Source organism: Myxocyprinus asiaticus, chromosome 16, assembly GCF_019703515.2.
Source record: "Myxocyprinus asiaticus isolate MX2 ecotype Aquarium Trade chromosome 16, UBuf_Myxa_2, whole genome shotgun sequence".
Lineage (NCBI taxonomy): Eukaryota > Metazoa > Chordata > Actinopteri > Cypriniformes > Catostomidae > Myxocyprinus > Myxocyprinus asiaticus.
The window spans coordinates 33,274,747-33,300,066 of NC_059359.1; the positions used below are offsets into that span (position 1 = coordinate 33,274,747).

The 25,320-nt window shown below is 36.8% G+C and overlaps 2 protein-coding genes across 4 annotated transcripts in view; both read right to left on the bottom strand.

The window, feature by feature from the left end:
- Positions 1–12,648, bottom strand: part of LOC127454289 (non-homologous end joining factor IFFO1-like) — a 33,298-nt gene extending 20,650 nt beyond the window's left edge. Inside the window, exons 1-4 of one of the 2 annotated variants that reach the window (XM_051721386.1) lie at positions 11,257–12,648; positions 5,296–5,356; positions 3,513–3,608; positions 1,922–2,062 (exon numbers count right to left, since the gene is read on the bottom strand). In XM_051721386.1, coding sequence (XP_051577346.1) covers positions 1,922–2,062; positions 3,513–3,608; positions 5,296–5,356; positions 11,257–12,302 — 1,344 coding nt within the window. In that variant the 5' untranslated portion in view covers positions 12,303–12,648. Of the gene's footprint in view, positions 1–1,921; positions 2,102–3,512; positions 3,609–5,295; positions 5,357–11,256 lie in introns of both variants that reach the window. The other variant, XM_051721385.1, reaches the window with a different exon arrangement.
- A 787-nt stretch (positions 12,649–13,435) lies between these two features.
- On the bottom strand, positions 13,436–24,927 carry LOC127454594 (opsin-5-like). Of its 2 annotated transcripts, XM_051721901.1 has the most exons (10): positions 24,834–24,878; positions 24,123–24,156; positions 23,853–23,982; positions 21,322–21,472; positions 19,300–19,439; positions 18,401–18,539; positions 17,538–17,652; positions 16,596–16,676; positions 14,645–15,179; positions 13,436–14,467 (listed from the first exon to the last, which is right to left on the bottom strand). In XM_051721901.1, exons 3-10 carry the CDS (start codon positions 23,977–23,979, stop codon positions 14,217–14,219), a joined length of 1,539 nt encoding a protein of 512 aa, XP_051577861.1. In that variant the 5' UTR covers positions 23,980–23,982; positions 24,123–24,156; positions 24,834–24,878; the 3' UTR covers positions 13,436–14,216. The 2 variants fall into 2 exon arrangements, with proteins under 2 accessions (XP_051577861.1, XP_051577860.1); XM_051721900.1 differs by lacking the exon at positions 24,123–24,156 and having other exon boundaries at positions 24,834–24,927.
- Between the last annotated feature and the right edge of the window lie 393 nt (positions 24,928–25,320).

Consider the following 25,320-nt stretch of genomic DNA (forward strand, 5'->3'; position numbering starts at 1 on the left):
ACTCAAAAGGAGAAGTTTAGTAGAATGCTGACATCTTCGTTTGTGATCTACGAAAGAAGAAAAATCATACGAGTTTGAAAAAACACAAGTGTGAGAAAATAAAGACTTTGGGGTGAACCATCCCTTTAACTTCAATTGTTTTCTTGGACCAAATATTTTTCTAGACCAAAAATACCAACAGATTCTTAGGTTGAACCACTCCCTGGTCTACACATAATGCAATAGAGATCAGTTCCCTGGGCCACTAGGGAGACACTAGTGCATGCATCAGCAAAAAAAAAACACTGCAGCTGAATCAAAGAGTGAGCCAAAAATACAGAGAGGGGGCTGGGAAGTCCTTATGTGAACATATGAATAACAAGGGTGTAAGATTACAGGATAGATGGCATCGACACAAAATATCAAACCAGCCAGCAGGGGTTAAACATTTAGCAAAACATAATATTTATGTCATAACCTAAGAAAGGAAGGGAGTGTAGGTATTAAGGGGCAGTGGTGGTTCAGTGGTTAAGGCTCTGGGTTATTGATCAGAAGGTTGGGGATTCAAGCCCCAGCACTACCAAGATGCCATTTTTGATCAAATCTAGACAGGCCCCATTTCCAGCAGCCATCACTTCAGCACCTTATCCTTGAGTAATCATGCTAAATTAATAATTTGGTACTAGAAAATCTCTTGCCATTATATCAAACACAGTTGAAAGCTATTTGGTTCATTAAATGAAGCTTAACATTGTCTTTGTGTTTGTTTTTGAGTTGCCAAAGTATGCAATACTGTCATGTTTTAAGGTCAATATTAGGTCAAAAATGGCAAAAAAGAAACAGCTTTCTCTAGAAACTTTTCAGTCAATCATTGTTTTGAGGAATGAAGGCTATACAATGCTTAAAATTACCAAAAAACTGAAGATTTCATACAAAGATGTACACTACAGTCTTCAAAGACACAGGACAACTGGCTCTAACAAGGACAGAAAGCGATGTGGAAGGCCAGATGTACAACTAAACAAGAGGATAAGTACATCAGAGTCTCTAGTTTGAGAAATAGACACCTCACATGTCTTCAGCTGACAGCTTCATTGAATTCTACCCGCTCAACACCAGTTTCATGTACAACAGTAAAGAGAAGACTCAGGGGTGCAGACCTTATGGGAAGAATTGCAAAGAAAAAGCCACTTTTGAAACAGAAAAACAAAAAGAAAATGTTAGAGTGGGCAAAGAAACACAGACATTGAACAACAGATAATTGGAAAAGAGTGTTATGGATCTTAACCCCATTGAGCTTTTGTGGGATCAGCTAGACTGTATCACAAGACAGCCACATCTATGGCAAGTGCTACAGGAAGCGTGGGGTGAAATGTCACCTGAGTATCTGGACAAACTGACAGCTGGAATGCCAAGGATCTGCAAAGCTTTCATTGCTGCACGTGGAGGATTTTTTGATGAGAACTCTTTGAAGTAGTTTAAGAAGTTCTGAAAATGTTTTCAAATTGTAATAGTAATTTTTCATACTATTCATGTCCTGACTATACATTGTTATCAGCTGAATGCCACTTTGGTGAATAAAAGTACCAATTTCTTTCCATAAGAGCAAAATCTGTACATTATTCCAAACTTTTGGCCGCCATTGTGTGTGTGTGTATATATATATATATATATAAACATCAACATTTTAGGTTAAAAAGTAATAGTTTTAGTTCAAATGTATATGATTTATAAAGGAAACTGCATTTTAGGTGCTGTCACTGGTCAAGTTACCTTTTCTACCATTTCTACCATTCACTTGTTCATTTTAAACAGTTCTGCGGTGTGACAATTTAATTTAAGTAACTTTTAGACACACTATAGCACATCACACTGCAGGGCATGTCAACCTTTCAAAGGCATTTCATGTCAACTACCCAGGGGTCTGTGTGTGAGTGAATACCTTAAAGATCTTGATTGGATCTTCACAGTTTCTTTGTTGGGCGACGTCACACAGGCGAGCTGTGATATCAATGCGTCTGCAGATGTCCATGTCCACCTTCATTGCTTTCTCCTGGATCTTACTGTCCAACTCTGACAGGTTCTGTATGTGTACAGATTTGTGTGGGTATTTTTGAGTCATCTGAAGCAAAAGTAATTAGATTACTGATAGTTATTAACCTGTTAATAACAAAAGTCAATTCCTGTGAAGCCTTCTTTTTAGTATTGATGTCAATGGCACTCAAGACAGTTTCAGATGTACTAATGTGAAACTGAAACCTCAGCGACACTCAATGCGGCAAACTGTTTGTATCATTCCTTGGACAAACAGCTTGCAGCAAATGTGTGTATTAATACTCATTTACAAAAACAAGCTATTTTTAGCTCTTTGAACTGTGTGATAAATCATTTCTAGGAAGAATATTTGATACAAGAAAGGAGATTGTCTCATTGTCAGACAATGAATTTGATGAAACACTTTCAAAAGATTTAAATAAACAAAGTGCAAGTTAAGGAAAGGGGGGAGGTGGGAAATTCTACGAATATACTGAGCACGTGTGTGTTTGCGTGTGAGCATTTATGTGAACACTCATTGCACAAAGCTTATATATTTCCCTAAGGCATTTCTCCAGAAAATGTCATGACTATGGTGCTCTCAAAAATAACAATACAGCACAATACAGAGTCTAGCTGCTATGAATGCACATTACAGTTCTCTTCAGAATGACTTTGTTGATTGAAACGCTACATGAGCAATGCAATGAAATAAAATGGCTGCCATAAAAAAAATTTACAAATTAAAAAAAAAAAAAAAATGCTTAGAGCAGCATTCACATGTTGGTCCAGGCTTGTTTATGCTGGTTAGTGCTACTGTGATGCTGGTCAACCAATGTAGTTTTAATGATTCAGTTGGCAATCTGTGGTTAAAGACCTCTTGAAAGCTAAATTGTAATTTTGTGGCTTTTAGTCCATGCCTGTTGGCTTTGAGGTCATGTATATGCTCGTGTACTCCTAACAGTTGACAAAACAAACTTTTAGCACATGTATGCTGACAACAGACAAAAATATTGATGACTCATCTTGCACTCATGGGCATGTCAACATTTTTGTCAAATAAAATGCTGTCTATAATTAGAATGTCCCTCCCCTTAATACCAACTGCCTCTGACTAGCAATAACAAGTATAGCAACTGCGACGTAAATTAAAGGCTATTGGCTAAAAATAGGGCCCTACGATATGCCCCATTCCAAGTTTCTGTTTCAATAGGAAATCTGTCAACACAGGAAAGAAAACTGCGCTCGTCAATCCATTTCATGGGGCCTTTGTAAACAACTGAATCAGGTGAATAATAGACTTAACTATAACATATCTTGGTGACCAGCTATTCTGTTTTTATTTTGTTTTTTTCTGCATTGATGTCTTTATTAAAGGTTTATATTAAGGTGTTGCATTGTGTTTGTCGAATGGGCTGTCCAGTGTGTGGGGCATGTTTACAGTTCTTCAGGCTGTGTTCGAGTGTTTTATGAGTGTGTGTTTTGCTTCTCACACTCACATTGCTCATGAGTCCTTTAAAGAGCACAAGTTCAGCTTTCAGCTGTTGTACTTTGAGGGCCAACTCGTCCTGACAAACCTCGCTCTCCTGGAGGTCCTATACACAGACATACGCATATCCAAAAACATTCCTGTAAATGCACAATTATTTGGCCATACATAGAAACCCATGAACATTTCATACTTCCTACAACCCCAGTAAACCTAACTCCATTACGTAGTTTCCAACAGTCTTGCAGCAGTGATAGGCAGTAACTTTGCTACAAATAGCGAAGTTATTAGCTTAACTACATTTCTCAGTAGCGAGGTGGCAGCTATGCTAATTTTTAAATCAAGTAGCCTATCAGAAGTTGCTGAAGAACTGATTAGGTAGTGGCGTAGATTTGACAAAAGCTACACTGCCAGATCTTGCCGTGTACCCAGTGTCTACAGTTGGCAGTTTTGAATCAGAACTAAAGATGTCTGACTCACAAATGAATTGCACATTTGAGTCAGTTCATTACAATGAATTGGTCACACGTGATAAAGTGACCTAAATCAGTTCATGATTCAATCTGAATGACTCAGAATGGTCACGTATGCACTGCTGAATCAGTTGAAGCGGCTTCTCATTCGCCAACACACTAACCTGAAAATGTGTCCTATAGTTTGCCAGTGACGAAGAAAGTCTATATTAAGTTCAACACATGTGCAGATTGTGAACAACTACTGCAGGTAAAGACATTTTTCAACCAAAAGAGTATCACAACACTTAAAAGCCTACACGAAAACACTTTAAAGAAAGTACCTATTCAAAAAATCAAGAGTTCACAATCACAAATTTCCCACTCACTATTTTCACATGCAAATGAGCTTGCAATTCAGTGCAAATGTTTGACAGAAGTTTGCAACTCTTCACCGGTAGTGGTGAATCTGCAGCAAACCTTTGGCAACAATGAAGAGTTTGCCGCAAATCTCATTTACATGTGAAAATAATGAGTGCCGAATTTGCTGCAAATTTGTCAGAACTCTCGATTTTTGTAAAGGGTACCATGGCATTGCCATGTTTTTTGGACTTTCACCATTACCTGGGAGCACCATGTAAATACAGTGGTATATGAATATGGTAATCATATAGCAAAAAACCATGGCAGTACCATGGTATTCTTTGAATTACATTGAAGCACCATGTAAATAGAATAGTATATGAATATGGTAACCATATATTGCCTCAAAGTTCCATGGACTATGGTATTCCTTAAAGTACTTTGAAGCACCGTTTTAATGCAATGATATGTGAAAATGGTAACTATATATCAAAGTACCATGGTAGTACCATGGTTTTTCAAATGTGTATGGGTTTGTACAGCCAGTAGTATAAATAAGATGATTTTGAACAGATAGTTTTGTATAGGTAGCATGTTTAAATATGAATTTACATGTTTTTTTTTTACATGCACATATATTTTATATTGCACTATACTGTATACTTGTATACTGTATTGCACTATACTATACTATACCATAGCTTTGATAAACATCATGTGGATAAGTCTTTTAGATGCTTAGTCTATGACAGTATGCTCCATACATCTGGTTGAAAAAATGAAGTAGTTTAAATGTAGCAAGCTATTTTTGGCATGTAGCTTGTAATGTAACTTGCTACTTTTCCTGAAGTGTAGCTTCCAGCTAAGCTTAACTACTTTTTCTGTTGAATAGTTGGTAGCTTAGCTAGCTAAATATTTTGCGCAGCTTGCCCAGCACCTCCTGGCATCCACCTACTGGCTTTAAATGTTGTTCCTCACCTCCTGTAGGTCATTGACTCTCTGTTCCATGTCCATTCTGATGGTGTATTCCTCTTCCCATCTGAAAGCAGAAAACCATAACACAAAGTCAGAACCAACCTCAAAACATGTGTGTCAACAACAATAGGAACTTTAACTAGTTCAAGTTAACTAGTTTAACTAGCTAAAAACTTAAATAAGTCATGACTAAATTGTTCATAAGCAGAACCTTTAAGTGTTTAATTAGTGAAACATTCATCTATTTCTATGGGAAACAATCTGAAATTATTTGGAAGGTCTCTTGAAGTAGGAATGCACAAAACAACATATCATATGGCACTTTCCATGAATAGCATACAAATTGGTGTCCAATTACATTTGTAAAAGCATTATAAATGTGTGTGTGTGTGTGTGTGTGTACTATTAGATATGTTAAATAAACTAACTTAGGCCAAAATCACCATTGTCCTGGTGATAGTGATATTAGCCTAAATTTATCCCACCATTACATTCATGACATTCGTGACTTCATCCAACAAACAAAATCATACAACAATGTCAGACATTTTACATAATAATTTCAACTGATATTTAATTTATTGGAGAAAATAACTATTTTTATTCACTAATTTTAATATTAAAGCATACTTTTAATAGTGCAATCTTGTTGAAACATGATTTTCCCTCCTAATACAAAAAATGTAACGTTCCTTAAAATTGACACATTTTTTTACAAAGATTTGTAAAAGTGTTATAAAAATTGCAAAACTTGTCTAAAATGAATAGAATATAAACCAGAATTTTAATTTGCCCTACTGCAGTGGAGGGACAATATTTTCTAAAGATCAAGATCGAATTATTTCACTATCCATTTGTTAAGAAAAACAAATTATAAACTATACTATAAAAAACGATATCTTTGCAGTAAAGTACAGCTTAAAATTGTATTTGTGTAATCTTCAAGTTCAAGTGCGTTTGTTTCTGTGAGTGTGCTCAGTCCTTTAAATGATCCACCCGTCCAGTCAGGGCTTATTTATTGTGCGGTTGTTCAACAATAATATTGTCCAGTAGAACAGTATTATGAAATGAGGTGGAAAAGAACAATAAATGTTCTTATGTAAGAGCTGTTTAACATTCAGAACACTGCAGCAGCCTCTACATTAATTAAACATCATTACTGGAATTAAAGGTTAGTCTGAGGCTATGCATTATTCCAATCCAAGGTGCAAACATACAATTACTAAATTGAGTGGCATATAATAAGAGTAAAGAAGGAGAAAGGGTGGAGAGAGAGAGAGACAGAGAGATGCTGCTTCTCCGCAGCCTGAGTCCTTGTGTATGTACTGCAATGCAGATACAACATAGATCACTGAATGCTGCTTGATGTCGTGGCTAGAATGGAAGGGTTGAGAGAGAGACAGAGACTTACATGAGTCTAAATGAGACTAATGACACAAATAGCATGTGTGAAAGAAAGAAATATACTGTAAAATGTCTTCATTAACAGGATACAAAATCTGCCCTGAAACTCTGATACTCTTTTTCCTTTTTCAACATATGGTCAGGGAAAGGAGGTGCTTAACCTTCAGAAAACGTTGATTGTCAACCACAGGCGGTGGTTATTTCTGGCAACAAATATTAAATAAACTCAAAATTAAATAGACAAAATGTATCAAATAAATAAATAAATAAAACAAAGCTAGAATTTTTTTTAGCCTAAATTAAAGTAATACTCCGGGTTCAATACAAGTTAAGCTCAATCGACAGCATTTGTGGCATAATGTTGATTAAAAAAGCAAAAAATCTGGGTTCCAGTGAGGCACTTATAATGGAAGTGAATGGGGGCCAATTTGTAAATGTTCAAATACTCACTGTTTCAAAGGTATAGGCACAAGACATAAACAATATACACTACCGGTCAAAAGTTTTGAAACACTTGACCGAAATGTTTCTCGTGATCTTTCATCTGAAGGCATATGCTTAAATGTTTGAAATTATTTTTGTAGACAAAAATATAATTGTGACAACATATTAATTTATTTCATTATAAATCTAAAATGTAATTAAAAAAAAAAAAAGTATTTGAAATTGATGACTTGAACCAAATAATAAAGAAAAGCAGCCAATAAGTGCCCAACACAGATGGGAACTCCTTCAATACTGTTTAAAAAGCATCCCAGGGTGATACCTCAAGAAGTTGGTTGAGAAAATGTCAAGAGTACATGACTGCAAATTCTAGGCAAAGGGTGACTACTTTGAAGATGCTAAAATATAACACAGTTTTGATTTATTTTGGATTTTGTTTAGTCACAACATAATTCCCATAGTTCCATTTATGTTATTCCATAGTTTTGATGACTTTACTATTATTCTAAAATGTGAAAAAAAAAAATTATAATAAAGAATGAGTAAGTGTTTCAAAACTTTTGACCGGTAGTGTACATGTTAACATGATTTTATTGTGATAAAATCTAACCTTAATTACTTAATTGTGATAATTACTAACCTTTTCTGTGTAAAGTTACATCCAATTTTACAACTTCTTTGCCATGATGACGTAACGCTGTAAACCCTAAAACTACCGTAAAATTTACAATTTAAACAGCTCAAATAATACATAATTTTTAACAGAAGAATGAAAGTGCTTTTATAAAATTAGAATCTTCACATTTCTGCCATTTAACCCTCCAAAAGTTGGCCCCATTCTGTCGACTGAGCTTAACTTGTATTGAACCCGGAATATTCCTTTATGCTATTACTTGGTAGGGCCAAGGGAGGTGGGGATACAGATATTAGATGTGTTTAAAATAAGATACTTTTCATGCTAGCTACATATTATGTTAAATAATAGTATATCTATCAAATAGTTCTCACAACAAAAACAAAGGGATTTGTGCCTCTAATGGCATGAAAAATTTAATGGGACACCAAAGTATACCGTATTCGTGGAATGTACCAAATAGATTAAAAAAAATACTTTCTAGGATAAGTGCCACAGACAGCGAAAGCCTGCTTACTAAATTAGCAAGTCAAAAAAGGAAAAGATCTGAAGAACAGAAAGTCTGAGAAGAGGTGAAACTAGAGTAAATAGCAAAGCAGGCAGACAGAAAGATGCTGAACACACGATAACATCTATTAAGAAGTAGAGTGAAAATGACTTTTCTGCTTTTCAAAAGTGTCTTCACCTGTCCTGATGAGTCAACAGACAGACAGTAATGAGTTTGCATGCTGACTGTCCGTTAGGCCTTAAAATAAAGCTGCTCTCCGTGACTGACTGCAGGTGGAGTGTGGCGCTCTGGCTGCTGCAGGTCTGGACATAAAGAGCTGCTGGCTTTTCCTAATAGTTTGAATCTGCTTATGAGAACACTGAGCCATTATGAGAACAGATTGGCTAGTATTTCCATTCTGTATTTCCTCCTTCAGGCTATTTTTATCTTCGATCTAATCTGCCTTCCTTTTGCTTGTCAAGCTGTACCATAGCTTGGTGAGAACTTATAAAACCCTTTCACTCAAACCCAGCTCATTTAGAGTATAATAATGAATCAATGGTATACTATAAGTGGTCGACCGATATGGGATTTTAATGACCGAGGCCATTATCTAGAGAGGAGCAAGACTAGCCCATATACCAGTAATGCCGACTAAGACGTAGTACAATTTAATGAGGACAAATGTGACAAAACCAAACCAAACAAATTACACCTACTTACTACTTTTTAAATCTAATAGTATTTACAAAAACTTCACTAAAATATTGAAAACAGAAAATGTTTATTTTCTGTTGACAAGGCTGTCGGTAGATTTTGGAATTGATACAAGAAGATAATGACACTTCTGTTAATCAGCCAAGCAAGCATGATTATCGGCCGATGCAAATATTATAAAAATTGGCAATGGCAAAATCAGTCTATCACTACTGTATATTTGATGTACTGTAGGTGTGAGAAAGTTTGACTTCTCATTTAAAGAGTTTGCTTGACAATCAGTTGTTGTTTTTTTCTTTTCTTATGTTAACATATTTTCCATTGAAACAGAATGTTTAAACAGGATATATTGAAGGACTCATCCCTTTTTTTCTTAAATATCTAATTGGCTTTAACTGCAACACAGCCATCAACCAAAATTTGCTACTTGCTTTACGGTTGCAGAAGGGATTAAGAGAAGTGACGTTCTCATTCTAGAGAAAATGTGACTGGAAAAAATATGTATAGTGTAGGCTGAGTCATCAATATTTTTAGTACGCTTTAGATAACGACAGTTCAGTCATGACAACTCTCTGAATGATTTAGCATGTAAATATGTTTATGACATACTGGCAGACTAGATCTGCTACGCTGCTGCTGCATAGCAAGTACAGAGACTTGCTACTGCAAGAACATACACAGACATACTACTAAGTACTAAGTTACGCATGTGGACATGCTGCAGCTGCTGCACAATTAGAAATACACAAGACATGATGCATTAATTAGACATAAATGCCTGTAGCAGATCTAGACAAGTGAAGTTTGGGAGGTGGAGAGTTTCGTAAAAAACTTTTGCAGCCCGCTGCAGTGAAACCGGATTACTTGCAAACTGAGAAAATTTACAGTAAATGTTAGGCAAAGAGAGAGTATGCAAGTTTATTGGCTATACGATTACATGTCAAAGGACCAATCAGCTTACATCGCTTGGCTTGAAATATCATATGTGAGCGAGCTGATTGGCAAACAGATAACAAGTTCAAAGAACCTGTCAGCTTGTACCATTTAGAGTTTCATGCCTGAACTTAGTCATTTTTTTGATCCTCCATTCAATAATCTCAGAGTGCTCTATTAAGCCACACATGACACTAAAAAGCTCAGAAGCCTTGAGAAATAAAGATCTGGAGTCATGTCTACTACATGTCTCTGCACTAGACTGCCAGCAGATGAAGTAAATGTATGTGCTCCATTTTTATCATACAAAAGCTGCAAGTCACAACTCGTATTTTCTCAACAGATTCCAGCCATATTCCAGCCATAGGATCACTAATACTTTGTTGCTGTCTTGAACACCTGCAAGTAACCACTTCATATTGGCAGCAACAGTTTTGATTAATGTCTGAATTAAAGTGAGATAATGTAGTTGCTGAGCATTAAATTTAATCACAATTACAGCCTACTCTGCATTAACACAGTGTCCGTGACTAATGCACAGTTCAGATAAGGAAAAGAGAGAAAGCTTTCCCCTCAGCACCAGAACATCGTAGTGACAAGGGGGTGGGCTCTTTTAACTTGGGGAAGTGTGCTCTGGCCATTGGTGGAACATTGTGGTTATGAGTGTGGTCACAATTTTTAAAAAAATGTACTACAATCTAGTTTATTTTACATTATAATAGTGTTTGGTGCATGAGCAAAAAAGTGTATACATTATATATATATATATATATATATATATATATATATATATATATATATATATATATTATTATTGTTGTTTCTAATATAATATTTATATTGTCCTTTTAAGTTTTACACAGATTTATATATATATATAATTTTTTGTAATATTTAAAAGAACGCAAATATTTTAAATATTATAAATATATAATATTTTATAGTATTAGTATTATATTATAATTAGATCATTTTTATTATCATATCTTGTCATTATTATATCATGTATTTATCTCATTACATTGGCCACACTCCCAAACATTTGGTATCATAGAATAGTTCACTTCCCTAAAAAACTGTCATGTAATGTCTCAGAAATATTAACAAAAACATATAAAAACTAGAGTGAATATAAAATAAAAAAAAATTGCTGGATCTATTCAAAGTCATCAAACTATGATTTGGCTATGATTTATCATTCAATGCCTTCATCAGTCCCTTTAAACAGAAAGGTTAGTGGCTTTGCAGAAAAGGCCCGCTATAAGGGCCTAACACTGAATCCTTCTGATAAACAAGCATTTTATCCTGTCAAAAATACAACACATGTGAAATTCTCCATATTCACCTTCGCTTGTACTCGTCCCTCTCCCTTTTGATTTTAGCCAGGACATTATATAGTGCTCTGATCTCTGGGGTGATGGTATCTATCTGGACGCCCACTCCATCCGGGTGGACCCATGAAACTCCTGGACTGGTGACCCGAGTCTCTGACCCGCTTCCCAGTTTACGGGTATGGTTGTAGGACCAGATAGTGCCCGGGAGGAACCGCGGAGGAGGGTTTGGAGATGTCCCGGTGCCAACACTGCTTACATGAGGAGTATTATTGGAGTTGTTTGTGTTGGCCGAAGCGGGTTCGGTGGTGGGTGTAGAGAGACTAACCGTAATGGTTGGGTTTCTGTTGGAGATTGGGTTTGTTGTGGTCTCATCATCAGCTTTACTTTGCTCAAATTTGAGTACGGTTGTGAGGGGAGGCATAAACAAACTAGTGGGTCGTTTGGCAGAGTTGTTGGTGTTTTGGAAGGGCAGAAACCCAGGCCGGACGGGAATAGGCCCAATAAACCCAGTCTGGACCCCAGTGTCTTTGGTCTTTCCATCCTCCACGCATCCACCCGCATTATTGCTGCCTAAGGCCTGCTGCAGCTGTAACTCCAATATCTTATTGCGTCTCTCCAGTTCATGCACTTTGGCCAGAAAGCATCGGAACCGCAGATTGAGGGTCTTCAGGACACTGATGTTGGAGCCCAGGTCGTTTCTCAATGCCATAGCTGTAGGAGGTGCAGGTTGGGACCAGTGGAGGGATGGACTGAAATGCAGGTAAGGCAGCCCAGTCTGGGAGGATGTTGGAAGGTCAGGTGCGGTCTGGGGGACGCCAGCTGGGCCCAGTCCGAGTCCGGACTGTTCTCCAAGGAAAAAGGCGGATGGGTCAGAAGCTCCGAGGACGGCAGCCTCGGGGAGCAAGCCGGAGGGGGAATCGGGATGGCCGGGTCCTTCTGGATTCTGCTGCTGCTGGTACTGCTGCTGATAATGATGATGGTGATGGTGATGGTGATGATGATGGAGAGGAAAATTCATGCTATGGTACGGGAAACTGAAGCGCTGCAGATCGGGCATGAACACCAGCTTTGACTGACTCTCGATCCACTTAACGGTTTGATTTCAAAAGTGAATGATGGTTACCGTCCAAATGACACGACAATGTTAAAATTAAACAATTTAAAACCTTATATAACGAGTTAAGGGTATTGCATATAGACGCTGATGGAGAAATTGACTGCAGCAACGGATAAAATATAAAAATCTGGACTAATTAGAGATTTAGAAAGGGCTATAAAATCAAGTAAAACACTATTCCAACAAGCTAATTATACTGCAATGACTAATATAAACAGAAACACATTTAAAATAGGTCTTGCGGCTTCTCTGCCTGGAAACCCGAATACACTTGAGTGCGTCTCTCTGAGGGGCTTCAGCACGCGCACTACCGTAATATCAGCAGTAGTCTGCTCTTGCAGCTCTTTAACTTCAATATTCCACAGCCGCAGTATAGTGTTTGTTAGATTACATTGCACAGAAGTCCTGTCGTGTTTAATCTATCACTGTTCAAATGCAATAAAAAAAAAAAAAAAAAAATCATTTAAAAAATGCGCATTTTATATTTTTTCTGTTGCGTGTTTGTTCCTGTGGAGAGATGCTTACGGGAAACACAACTGTTACGTCATGCGTCATAATAACAAAGAAAAGCTGACGTCACAGATCTGCATCAAATAACCCCTCTATTAACCCTCCCTTCAGGAGGATTTAAGTTCTTATTTGTCTCTGTTAATAAAGCTATATTTTTCTATTTTTCCAAGCAATAACTATGCGGTTGAACATGTTAAGTCTTTTGTTTTGCAGTGTAAATATTTTATTCCTAAGAACAAATTTCAAATTTTGATATCTTTTTGGTTGAAATATCCCATTTTGTACAGTATCTTAAACTCATTAATTTACACATTTCTAACATATTATGATCTTGTTTTTCTTTCTGGCTGAGATTTTTTCCCCCCTCAATTATATGTACAAATGTTCTGTTTATTAATGTGCAAAATTAAAAAAAAAATAATAATAATAATAATAAAAATAATACTTCATTGTTCTTATTTGGCTTCTGATTTAGGTATATTTGGAAACTACAAAATAAGAATAGTCAAGGGTTTTTATTAATAATTATTGTAAACTTTATTAACATTTCAAATTTATTCAGAAATATATTTTTTAAATATACTTTGGACTGAATAGCAAGTAGAAACTGTTTCATAAAATATAATACACAAGACATTAATACATAAAAACATGGGATTCAATAATAAACATATAACGAACAAAACAAATATGGAAACGTATCAAATTTAAAGCACCTATGAAAGCATAAAGATGTGGGTGCAAAAGTCTTTATTAAAGGAATATTCCAGGCAGGGAATAAAAATACTGTGCTACAAATGCTGTCAGTTGAGCTTAACTTGTACTGAACCCAGAATATTCCTTTAAAGTGTGTGTAACATTGCATACTGAACAACAATTATGGAAATGTACACTTTACTTTTGCACTGTAACTACAAACATAACAAATACTTTGAGTTAACTAATTTGCATTAAAGGGTTAGTTTACCCAACAATTTAAATCCTGCCATTATTTACTCTCCCTCATGTTGTACCAAACCTGTATAACTTTTTTTTCCCCTGGGACCTCAATGGGTAATGTAATCAAGAATGTTAGACTCAGTCCCATTCACTTTCGTTGCATCTTTTCTCCACACTATTAAAGTAAATAGTGACTGAAACTGAACATTCTGCCTTACATCTCATTTTGTGTTCTACGGAATAAAGAAAGTCATATGGGTTTAGAACAACATCAGGGTGAGTAAATAATGACAGAATTTTCATTTTTGGGTGAATCATCCCTTTAAGAAGTACATGGCATTTCTCCGTAAAACTGCATTTGTTTGGTATTTAGAGTCGACATCACTCAGTATCACTCCTCACATGTCAACAAGCTGCTTTCTCCATCTCTCTCTCCCCTTCCTTCCCTCTCTCTCTTTCTAAGTTGGCTTGAGTATCTAAGGTTGCAGTATCCAATGATGCCCACCCGGCTGAGGCATTGTCCTTACAGGACCCTCTCTTCCCTCTACTCTTCCGCGAAGACTCTTTCTTCACACGCTCCCCGGATGGCTGACTTGTAGCTGTGCTTCTTCTTCTCCAGCTGTGAATATAAGACAGACTGATGCTCCCACGATACCCTGTGTTAAAGAATGTGATAAGGATGGAGGGAAAGAACAAGAAACAGGCAGACTGAAAATGAAATTTATTCTGTATAGAATGTGACTATTAACCATTGTTTGCAACCTTGTATCTTGCAAATGTATAATTGCTTCAGTGGTTATATGGGGAATGAATGTGATCACTGAGCTCCTCACCATCAGAATCGCTCCCCTGTCTGCTCCTTCCTCTCCTTCTCTCTCCATCTTTCCCTCTAAAGCACAGCAGATCATAGACGTCCTCTCTGAAGTCACGGTTCATGATCTGGTAGATAAAGGGGTTTATCATGCAGTGTGACTTGGCAAAAATGGCAGGGATCAGCGTGACCTCTGGCCTCAGGCTGGACACAGGATGTGACCTATGTCCGTCCACTCCTCCATGCACTGAGCCCACAGATGAACTAAGTCCATTCCCTACTGAATGAGAGTGATGATGATCTGGAGTCATATTCCTCCAGGAACCGAAAGCATCTGGGAAGTGTTCTGGAGAGGTCCAGTTAATGAGGAAAGGAAAACCAAAGACACCAGGGAACCCTCCACCGTGCCCGATCCCTGTTCCTGAATCTCCAGCCAAGAGAGATGTTCCTCCATCTTCTCCAGGGTGCTCCTCTCGAGCAGTTAGAGCAGAGTAAAGCGAAACAATTGCATAGGGAGTCCAGGCAATCAAAAATGAGGAACACACCACTGCTGCTATCTGGATGTATCAGAATGCACAAGAAAGAAACGTAAAGTTGAATGTAAGTCATATAAAGAGAGATCTGAATAGAAATGTGAAGGCTTAAAGGACTATTCCAAGTTCAGTACAAGTTAAGCTCAATCGACAGCATTTGTGGCATAATGTTGATTACCACAAAAAATCATTTTGACTCATCCCTCCTTTTCTTTGAAATAAGTAAAAATGGAGGTTACAGTGAGGCACTTACAATGGAAGTGAATGGAGCCAATTTTTGGGGAACTTAAAGGCAGAAATGTGAAGCTTGTAATTTTATAAAAGCACACACGAATTCTTCTGTTAAAACTCATGTATTATTTGAGCTGTAAAGTTGTTTAAATCGTCATTTTTACAGACATTTTAGGGTTTGTTGATGTTACATCATCATGGCAACAAAGTTGTAAAATTGGCCATAACTTAACTCAGAAAAGGTTAGTTTGTGATTTCATCACACTAAAATCATGTTAACACACATATTGTTTATTTCTTGTGTCTATACTTTTGAAACAGTGAGTATTTTAACATTTACGGATTGGCCCCATTCTCCTCCATTGTAAGTGCCTCAGTAAAACATAGATTTTTGCTTTTTTTAAAGAAAAGGATGGACAAGTCTAAATTAATTTTTAATAAACAATATTTTGCACCAAATGCTGTCAGTTGAGTTTAATTGTATTGAACCTGGAATATTCATTTAAAGTGCACTCAGAAATACAGTTTTGGAATTACTTTACAATTACAATATCATGTCACCTGGTTCCCAACAAATGTGTTAAGCAGCTTTAGCCATACTGTTACTTTTACATAAATTCTTATGGTTGTGTTCAAGTACTGAAGGAAAAAGTCATTTAGCAGACACTATTATCCATAGTGTCCTAAAGAACTCTTATTACAAGTTCAGTCCTTGGCTCAATGGTGACGGCAGAGACGCAAAAACCATATATGCAAAGTATGCAATGCATAGGGGCGCCATGTAAAGGGGGGCGCCAGCGGCTCACTAAAGGTGGTGCAATCGGCCTCCTTGACCCCTCCAACATCTACCCGCCCTCGCTTCACAGGCACAACATTTAGTTTTGCATACCCGTTCGGAAATGTGTAGTTGCGCCCCTGACTTGTTTAACCAGCAACCTTCTTATTACGAGTCCACTACACCACTTATACATCATATGGCTCTTAGTTGAGTGTCAAGGGACAAAAATAATTCCATTTGATGGAATTTTGCATTAACAATGTTGTGTTGAGCTACAATGCATTACTCAATTAAAAATAAGAAACAAGGCAACTCCGTCTTGCCATGAAACATGTATGGTAGTCATTTCAGTGAAAAGGGATTTAATAAAACCAACAAAACAGATATTTGGATCATTTCCAAAATATTATGGATGATCAGTGGATGAGTACCTTTGTCAGCCGGAGATCTTTGCTGCTGTGAGTGACATTGGATGAAGGAATTGAGGCCAATAAACGACCAGATCGACACACCTGAGATCATACAACATCGTATACAATATAAATTAACACTGATTGTCATCGCTTTACATGTGTTCAAGAAGTTTAACCTTACACAAGTGTGTGTTTAATATTTTTAAGCTTGATTAAAAATGGTTAGATCATTTCAGTTGATATCAGATGCAACAGTATATTATATTAAATTGACTATATTTTTACTTTATTAGTTACTATTTATACTGTATTATTTGCAATTATATAAGTTATGTACTTAATTAGGGCCTGGGTAGCTCAGCAAGTATTGACGCTGACTACCACACCTGGAGTCGCGAGTTCAAATCCAGGGCGTGTTGAGTGACTCCAGCCAGGTCTCCTAAGCAACCGAATTGGCCCAGTTGCTAGGGAGGGTAGAGTCACATGGGGTAACCTCCTCGTGGTCTAATTAGTGGTTCTTGCTCTCAATGGGGCACGTGGTAAATTGTGCGTGGATCGTGGAGAGTAGCATGAGCCTCCACATGCTGTGAGACTCTGCGGTGTCATGCACAGCGAGCCACGTGATAAGATGCGCGGATTGACTGTCTCAGAAGCGGAGGCAACTGAGAATTGTCCTCCACCACCCGGATTGAGGTGAGTAACCGCGCCACCACAAGGACCTACTAAGTAGTGGGAATTGGGCATTCCAAATTGGGAGAAAAGGGGATAATTTTTTTTTTTTTTGTTTTTTTTTTTTTTTTTAAAGTTAACTTAATTACCATAGATGTTATTTAAAGTGTTCTAATTTTATAAAGGGATTTAGTGGTGCAGTACAAATAATGTCTTGTCGGTTGTTGTTCACATATTATTATCAGTTGTTGTAACCACTGTCTATAATACCAACATCTGTTTTTCTCTTACCGTGATGAGGATAGCAAAGTATGAGGCGATGATTGTAAAGGTGGGTATTCCAAAACAGAGTGTCAGGATTACAAAAATATAGACTCTATCATTCAGAGAAGACTTCATTCTCCACCTGTGGCCATGGTAGCAGGGAACAATTTGTGAATACATCAACACCAGGAAGCAATAAATGAGTATATTATCAGCAGGAAGAAATGAATATGAATACATCAACACATATTTCTGTGCTGTGGGCATGTTTTGGTGGTTTTTGGGTAAAAAACTTTTTTTTAGTTGCATAAAAGTGAAACTCATTTGTACTGGCCCATTTGAAAATACACTCTGAAAGCACACTGCAAGTATATCCCAGCAAATCATCTATGAATAGGTTAGCAACCTTACACTGTATCCACAGTTTTCCTGAACAACCACTGGGCGGTGCCATGATGATTCTAATTACCTGTTTTCTATTTCTGGTCTCAAGACGCCAAGTAAAAACTTCCAAAACGAGCGATACAGAGAAAAACAACAACCATTTAAGTGTTACTTGGAGTAAAAATGTATTTCAGGCTCAATTTGTGCAGTTGTTGGCTGTCATAACAGCTCAGAATAATTAATGATATCAACGTGACTCACCTCGGATCATTGCTTCATGTCATTTACACACTCAGGCAAGGCACTGTCTCGACTCTGTGAAGTATCAGCATGTTTTTTGACAATTTTTACAAATGTAATACCTTAAACATTACATTACCCGCAAAGAATATACGCCGATGCGAGTGAAAACATTGGAGAACGGAAATTGAAAACAGTCGAGTCGTGGAACACTTCCGCGTTCAGGAAAAAGGTGGATAGTATTACTAATAACTAAAGCTCATTACCAGTTTATGGTACAGCTGGTCCCAAACGGTTCAGGACCATAACTACCAAAGCCAAATGCAGGAAGTGCAGCCCAGAATATTGTATAGATCCACACCAGAGCAATAGACAGAGAGGCATGTCTTCTCTCAATCCACTGACCTGAGACAGAGAAAAAGATAATATATATATATATATATATATATATATATATATATGTATTACTCATACACACTGGGAGATGGAACCAATTGTTTGTTAAAAAAAAGACAAATAAACCTGTTCTTCCTTCAATAATTCAATAATAATAATTTAAAAAAACTTTTTTTTTTTTTTTCAAACTGGACTAAGGGGCAGACATGTGCAATATTATAATATAAAATGACAAACATAATATATAACATATAAATATATAAATTATCTTTTTTGACTCCATAGTTGCTGGAAGCATTGGAATATACTGATATTATTACCATAGTCTGATTGTGTTAGCTCAGAGGAGAAAACACAGTATCAGAATCAGAGATTTATGTTTTACACTGGATATGCATAAATGACAACTGTAATCTCTATAGTGTTCTTGTACAATGACACATCATTTTGAAGTAGGGGAGACCAGGGGCAATTGTAATACGACATTTCTTCAATTACCAACAAGTTAGAGTGATGACTCCCTCTAACATTTGCCTATGAGCTCAGGGGAAATTTTAACAGTAGTTATACTTTTATGCTGAAGGTTGAATTTTTAAAATATGCAATGGACATTATTTTATGAAAGTACCCTGTTGAATACTGTTTGTGTATAAGCTGATCAGTATATTTTAGTTAAAGGGATGTATCCCATTGCAAATATTATATGTATAATGTGCAATATTATAACATAAAATGACACTTCAAACATAAGAACATAAGGGAGAATTACCATATCGAATGCTACAGATCTTGAAGCAGCGGTCGAGGGAGATAAGGCAGGTGGTGATGAGGGATCCAATGCCAAAAACAAAGCCCTGAAACCCATACCACAAACATCCTGTTTCCCCAAAAATCCATGCATGGGACAGACTGAAAGAGACAAGAGATAAAAAAGAGACGCAGTTTAGAACAATAAGAAAATCCTGAGAACAGCAAATCCTAAAATATACAGAAGAACTATTTAACGAGACCTAGTCTCATTGAATGAATATTCTAAAAGTAAGCCTGTGTACCCAATCTAAAATCCAAAAAGAAAGACAGGCTGATCCTTTCACCACACATCTTCTGTCTGTATAAAAGCTATAGCCTACAATGTCTGTTTTACTGACACACTATGCCCTTTGAATATAAAAATCAATAAATTTTAAGCCGCAATCTGAAAGCACCACAAGAAGTACTGACCCAAAAAATTCTTTCTTCTCACAAATATATTTTCAATATTATGACATAGCCTATATTAAAGACCCCAATAATTGGCTTGATGAGCACAGCTTTCTTTCCTGTGTCTTATTGAAACAGAAAGTTGGGGCGAGACATTTCAAAGTTTTTTGTTGTTGTTGTTGTTTTTAAATAGCCAATGGCATTTAGTTTATTTTACACCCATAAAAAAAAAGTGTTTGGGGGAGGGACATTCTCATTCTAGAGCGTATTTGATTCTACAAAATTATATGCCCCTCAGCGCATGATAAATCATGGATAATTTTGGTCAGTTTTTCTATTTTAAATATGTATACCTATGTCTGCTAAAAGATTGTTTTGTCAACATTTAGGAGTGCACAAGCATAGATGAACTTAATGGAACAGTTCACCCAAAAATGAAAATTCTCTCATCATTTTCTCACCCTCATGCCATCCCAGATGTGTGACTTTCTTTCTTTCTTCTGCTGAACACAAACAAAGATTTTTAGAAGAATATTTCAGCTCTGTAGTTCCATACAATGCAAGTGAATGATGACCAGAACTATAAAGGTTCAAAAAGCATATAAAGGCAGCATAATAGTAATCAATTTGACTCCAGCGGTTAAATCAATTTCTTCAGAAGCTACATGATAGGTGTGGGTGAGAAACAGGTCAATAATTCAGTCCATGTTTACTACAAAGCTACACTTTCATATTCTTTTATTTTTGGCAATTTGCATTCTTTGGGCATATCACCAACTACTTGGCAAGGAGGTTTTTAGTAAAAAAAAAGGACTTAAATATTGATCTGTTTCTCTACCACACCCGTCATATCGCTTCAAAAGATATGGATTTAACCACTGTAGTCAAATTGATTACTTTTATTCTGCCTTTATGTGCTTTTTGGAACTTCAAATTTCTGGTCACCATTCACTTGCATTGTATGAACCTACAGAGCTGAAATATTCTTCTAAAAATCTTAATTTGTGTTCTGCAGAAGAAAGAAAGAAAGTCACACATCTGGGATGGCATGACAGTGAGAAAATGATAAGAGAATTTTCGTTCTTGGGTGAACTGTCCCTTTAAAGCTAACACGCACATTGACTATAAAGCCACACAACTACTGTTTGTTGTCCAAGTGGTTTAACCATAGAGGCTTTAATATAAAACAATGCACTTTGTTTTGTGCATACAATGGATAAAAGAGCACTTCTAAATAGTTTTCCATTGACCAAATTCCTGTTAAATCCTCTCTCAAGTCAAATTAGGTCAATATTATTCCTTGCTCAGTCTACATTATGTAATATCATCATCAGTGGCTTTCATATGGACTGTCATGCTGCTTTTTTAACCAGCAAAATACTCTTATTTTGTATGATTCTCATACTCGCCAAAGGATATTGAGGGATAATCACTAGAGCGAGTGATACATTTATGTCAAAGACTAATCCTCTAACAGTCTTTAGCAAACATATGGGCATGTCAAAGAGTAAACAAATTAGTTTTACCTTCAAAACTAAACGTTTTATCGCAATCATATGCTACAGTATACAGTATTTGCCAGTGGCGATACCTCGAGATGATGAGACATGGCGCCCCCAGCAGACTGTAGCCGAAATCACACACAGCCAGATTGATGGTCATGAGCTCGTGCGCTCGAATCTTCTTTCTCCTCTGACCGTACACCAACAACACCAGGCCATTCCCAACCACAGACACCACACCTGAGACAGATACACAGAGAATACAGAGCAATAATACGAATATGTGAGTGCATTTACGTTTTAATCATCTCAAAATGCAAACATCTGTAGCAGATTATTTTTCCGTCTGACGTAAAAAATAGTAAAAAAATAAAAATAAAAATACTTCTATTTGACTTTTTTTTTTTAAATATATTTATTTAAAACAATTTAATTACAAATTATATTATCAGCATAACAATTTGAGAAAAAATTTAATCTAAAGTAGGCCTAGACTATTGTCCCTTTTTGGCTTATTCAAGATGGCATGAACTCCACAAGTTTGTGCAAAATCTGATGATTCATGTTATTCAGCATGATTTGAGAATGTTTAAAAAGCCTCTTTAACAGAAGCAAGGAAATCTGACCTTATTTACAACCAGTGGTGGTTCTGGCTTACTTGGTGCCTTAGGCGAGATCCGACATGGTGCCTCCCCTATATATATAATAGAGTCAATAAATAAAGAAAATGGCAGAATTCTTACAGATTGCTGCTATTCTGTGCTATTACACCTAATCCCTAATTTAAAATTGAACCCTCCCCTCCTAGTTTTCACTGATGCAAAATCATGACATCGTCATATCTGCCCAGCAATCACATGGTTGAGATGCAAATTATTGCAAGACCACTGAGGCTATCCCGTGTCATGGTGTAGCCTACCTATAATATTGATCATGGTTATCTTATGTTTGTTGTAAAAATACATTATGAACATCCATAATCCTAACCATATAGAACCTTTAAGGCTGAGCAGCCTGTCAAGGCACCTTTCTCCCATCGCAATCTTGCAAGCTCTGTACAGGGGCGGCTGGACAGGTACCGTTTCGTGCCGCCCCAGAGAGTGTTGCCACCTTAGGCACCTGCCTATGTTGCTTATGCCAGGATCCGCTACTGTTTACAACACAGTTAACATGATCATTGTCACATTTGTTTTCATTTGATTAGTCACCTTGAAGTAATGCTGGATGGGATCTAATTTGTATTCGTTTTATGTCATAACTTTAACTGACTTCAAAACTGTTTGTTTATTTTCAATAAAAATTTAGATTTTCAGTGTGGTCTCAGATTTTTGGACCCCACTGTATATAAAGCAATATATAGACCAATATCTGCCTTTATAATACATATATATATTTAAGCAATATCACACGAGCAAGAGTGCGATATGGCCCTACATCAGCACTGCTGTGATTCGGCCGCAGGCACGAGGCCGCAGGCCGAGTGCCGTATTTAATCACAGCAGTGCTGATTTAGGGCCATATAGCACGATTGTGAGTGTGATATTGCTTATATACAACAGTTCAATGAACAAGTACATTTAAAAAAATGTGGAAAAACTGAGTACGGTTATAAAAACGCATTTGTGCATGGAACTTGTGCATGGAACTTCTTACGTGATGGATCAGAATCTGCCGTTGCTGGTTCAAACCAAATGATGCGTCCAAGCCTCCGTTAGTAAATCAAAAATGCCACTTCAGAAATAGTATCATGGCTTGTGCTGTTTCTAACAAGTTACTGGATAAACAAGGATGGATGTGTGTGTGTGTGTGTGTGTGTGTGAGTGTGTGTGTGTGTGTGTGTGTGAGAGAGAGAGAGAGAGAGAGAGAGAGAGAGAGAGACGGAGCGTGTGCGATCACCTGTTGCCACTCCCAAGCAGAGATGCTGTCAGCTTTCTGAAGATCAGCTTTCTCAGTGGAAAAATAGCATACCAAGTGGGGGTATTCCTCCATATTTCACGGTAGCTGGTGTGCAAGAGTCATTTACTATAGAAACCGCAATGTCCTCCGCTATTTTAAAGAGCACGTCCTCTCCAATGTGGAAACTTCGGTAAGAGGTAAGTGCCTTGAGTTCTGTAATTAATCAGTCTGTTGTGTCTCTCAGCTGTGATGAGCTGTAATGCTGAAGTTGTTCATTTAAAGCCGTTTAAAGCTATTTCCTAGCTTTAGTAGTGTAGTAGGAATACGAGCGATCACGGAGTTCTGTTGTATGTAAACACTGACTGATGCGGATTCACTTCATGTCACATAACTGGCTCATATTACACACAAAAATTATCTTTTGCCACCACCTGCTGGCTAACATATGTAATGTCAACATAAAAAATACATGTAAAAAGAGACACATACAGTAGCTCTTAACACATATGCACTACACTTACACTTTAGTTTAGAATGGCACGAACACAAGCAGAGTGATACACACAGTGAAGTGTCCGAGTGCTGATGGTGTGAGACCATCAGTACTCGTGAAACATCTCTCATCCAATCAGATTCGAGGACCGGAACTAACTGTTGTGTGTGTATATATGTATATATAGATAGATAGATAGATAGATAGATAATCAAATAAGCAGTGACTGACCTGTGATGATGAGAAAGATGGCTATACTGAAATCGGCAGATGAAGAAAGGTGAGAGCGGAAGGCAGGAGGCATGGAGGACGGGACAGAGACAGACCCCATCCATGAGCCATTCACTCCCTTAGACATTAACTTCAGAGAGAGAGAGAGAGACAGAGACAATGCTGATATAAAGACCAGAAAGAATGAATTCGTTTTAAAATCCTTAACTAATTTTTAATGATGAATCATTATCATACATTAACATATCTTTAAATAAATGCTGGACTTACGTAAACATCAAACAAATCTTGGAAGAAAATGCAGCTGCATATTGAGAAAGTATGAAGTTACCATGGTAACACTTTACAATAAGGATTTTTATGTTAACATTAGTTAATGCAATAGTTAACTTGAGCTAAAAAAACTAAAAATACATTTTCTTGGTTTAGGTTAATTTCTACAAAAATACTACTACATCTTTAACATCAAATGTTGTATGTTAAAATCAGTTCATACTGTATATTGGTCTATTATGAAATAACAATGAGCACTAGTATATAATAAAAAAAAATTACCACGATAAAAAAATGCTGAGAAAAATTATTGTTCAATATTAGTTCACAATACCTAATGCATTAATTTACATTATTGTCAAATGTTACCAATTACCAAGAAAATGTAATGTAATTGCGGATAACTATAATCCCTGGAAAAAGTACTGAGTTACTCATGCATACTCAAGTACATACAATAATAATAGTAATAATAATACTAATACACATTTCTCTGTTCATTGAGAAAACATTCACAGAAGAACAGTAAACATATGAAGAAAAAGAATAACAAATTATAACACAAATATCTATTGCATTCAAGTGTGATTATGATTGTTTTAATGTTGCAAGTCTACACTCAGGCTTAAGACAAGACTTTGCAAAAGCATTAAACATTAGAAGTAGAAGCACAGCTGATCAAAGCAGAAGGTGAAAGTTTTTACTCACCTTCCTCTTTGCCAGTCCTCCCCTTCTGTGTTTGTCTATATCTTGTTTCTCAGACTGCCACTGTCAGTTAATCTCTAAGTGAAATGCTTGCTTTTCAATCTTAAGCCTCTTTTGTTCCAGTTGCTCTCTGTTTATACGGGAGGAGCAAATCAATTTTGCTGTGGTCAATCTGGCAGAGGACCATCAGGATTCATGCACACACCAAACAAACCCTCCCATCTTTTTTACCTCCTCTCCCTTCATTCCCCTCTCTCTCTCTCTCTGTTTTTGCACCTCTACCTACCTCTCATCCCTTTATCTCAATCCTTTGTGCTTTACCTTTGTGATTGAAGGATACCATCAATGAAAGTTTGCTTTCATAGATGCCTGGAGGTGCTATCAGTAATGTTTAAGTGAGAAACCTCAGTCCACAACAATAGGAAAAGTGACTCTTGTTAGACACAACACTTGTTGGTGCTAAAAGATTAATAGAGCACTATGGCAATCT

Excerpts from the sequence above, each read along its gene's own strand:
- LOC127454594 (XM_051721900.1), bottom strand. The coding sequence starts at position 23,979 with ATGTCTAAGGGAGTGAATGGCTCATGGATGGGGTCTGTCTCTGTCCCG. Across the intron at positions 18,540-19,299 it reads GATCTGTAGCATTCGATATG|GTCAGTGGATTGAGAGAAGA; the intron begins GTAATTCTCCCT and ends TCTCTGTCTCAG. Across the intron at positions 17,653-18,400 it reads ACCAGCTGTACCATAAACTG|GTGGAGAATGAAGTCTTCTC; the intron begins GTAATGAGCTTT and ends CCATGGCCACAG.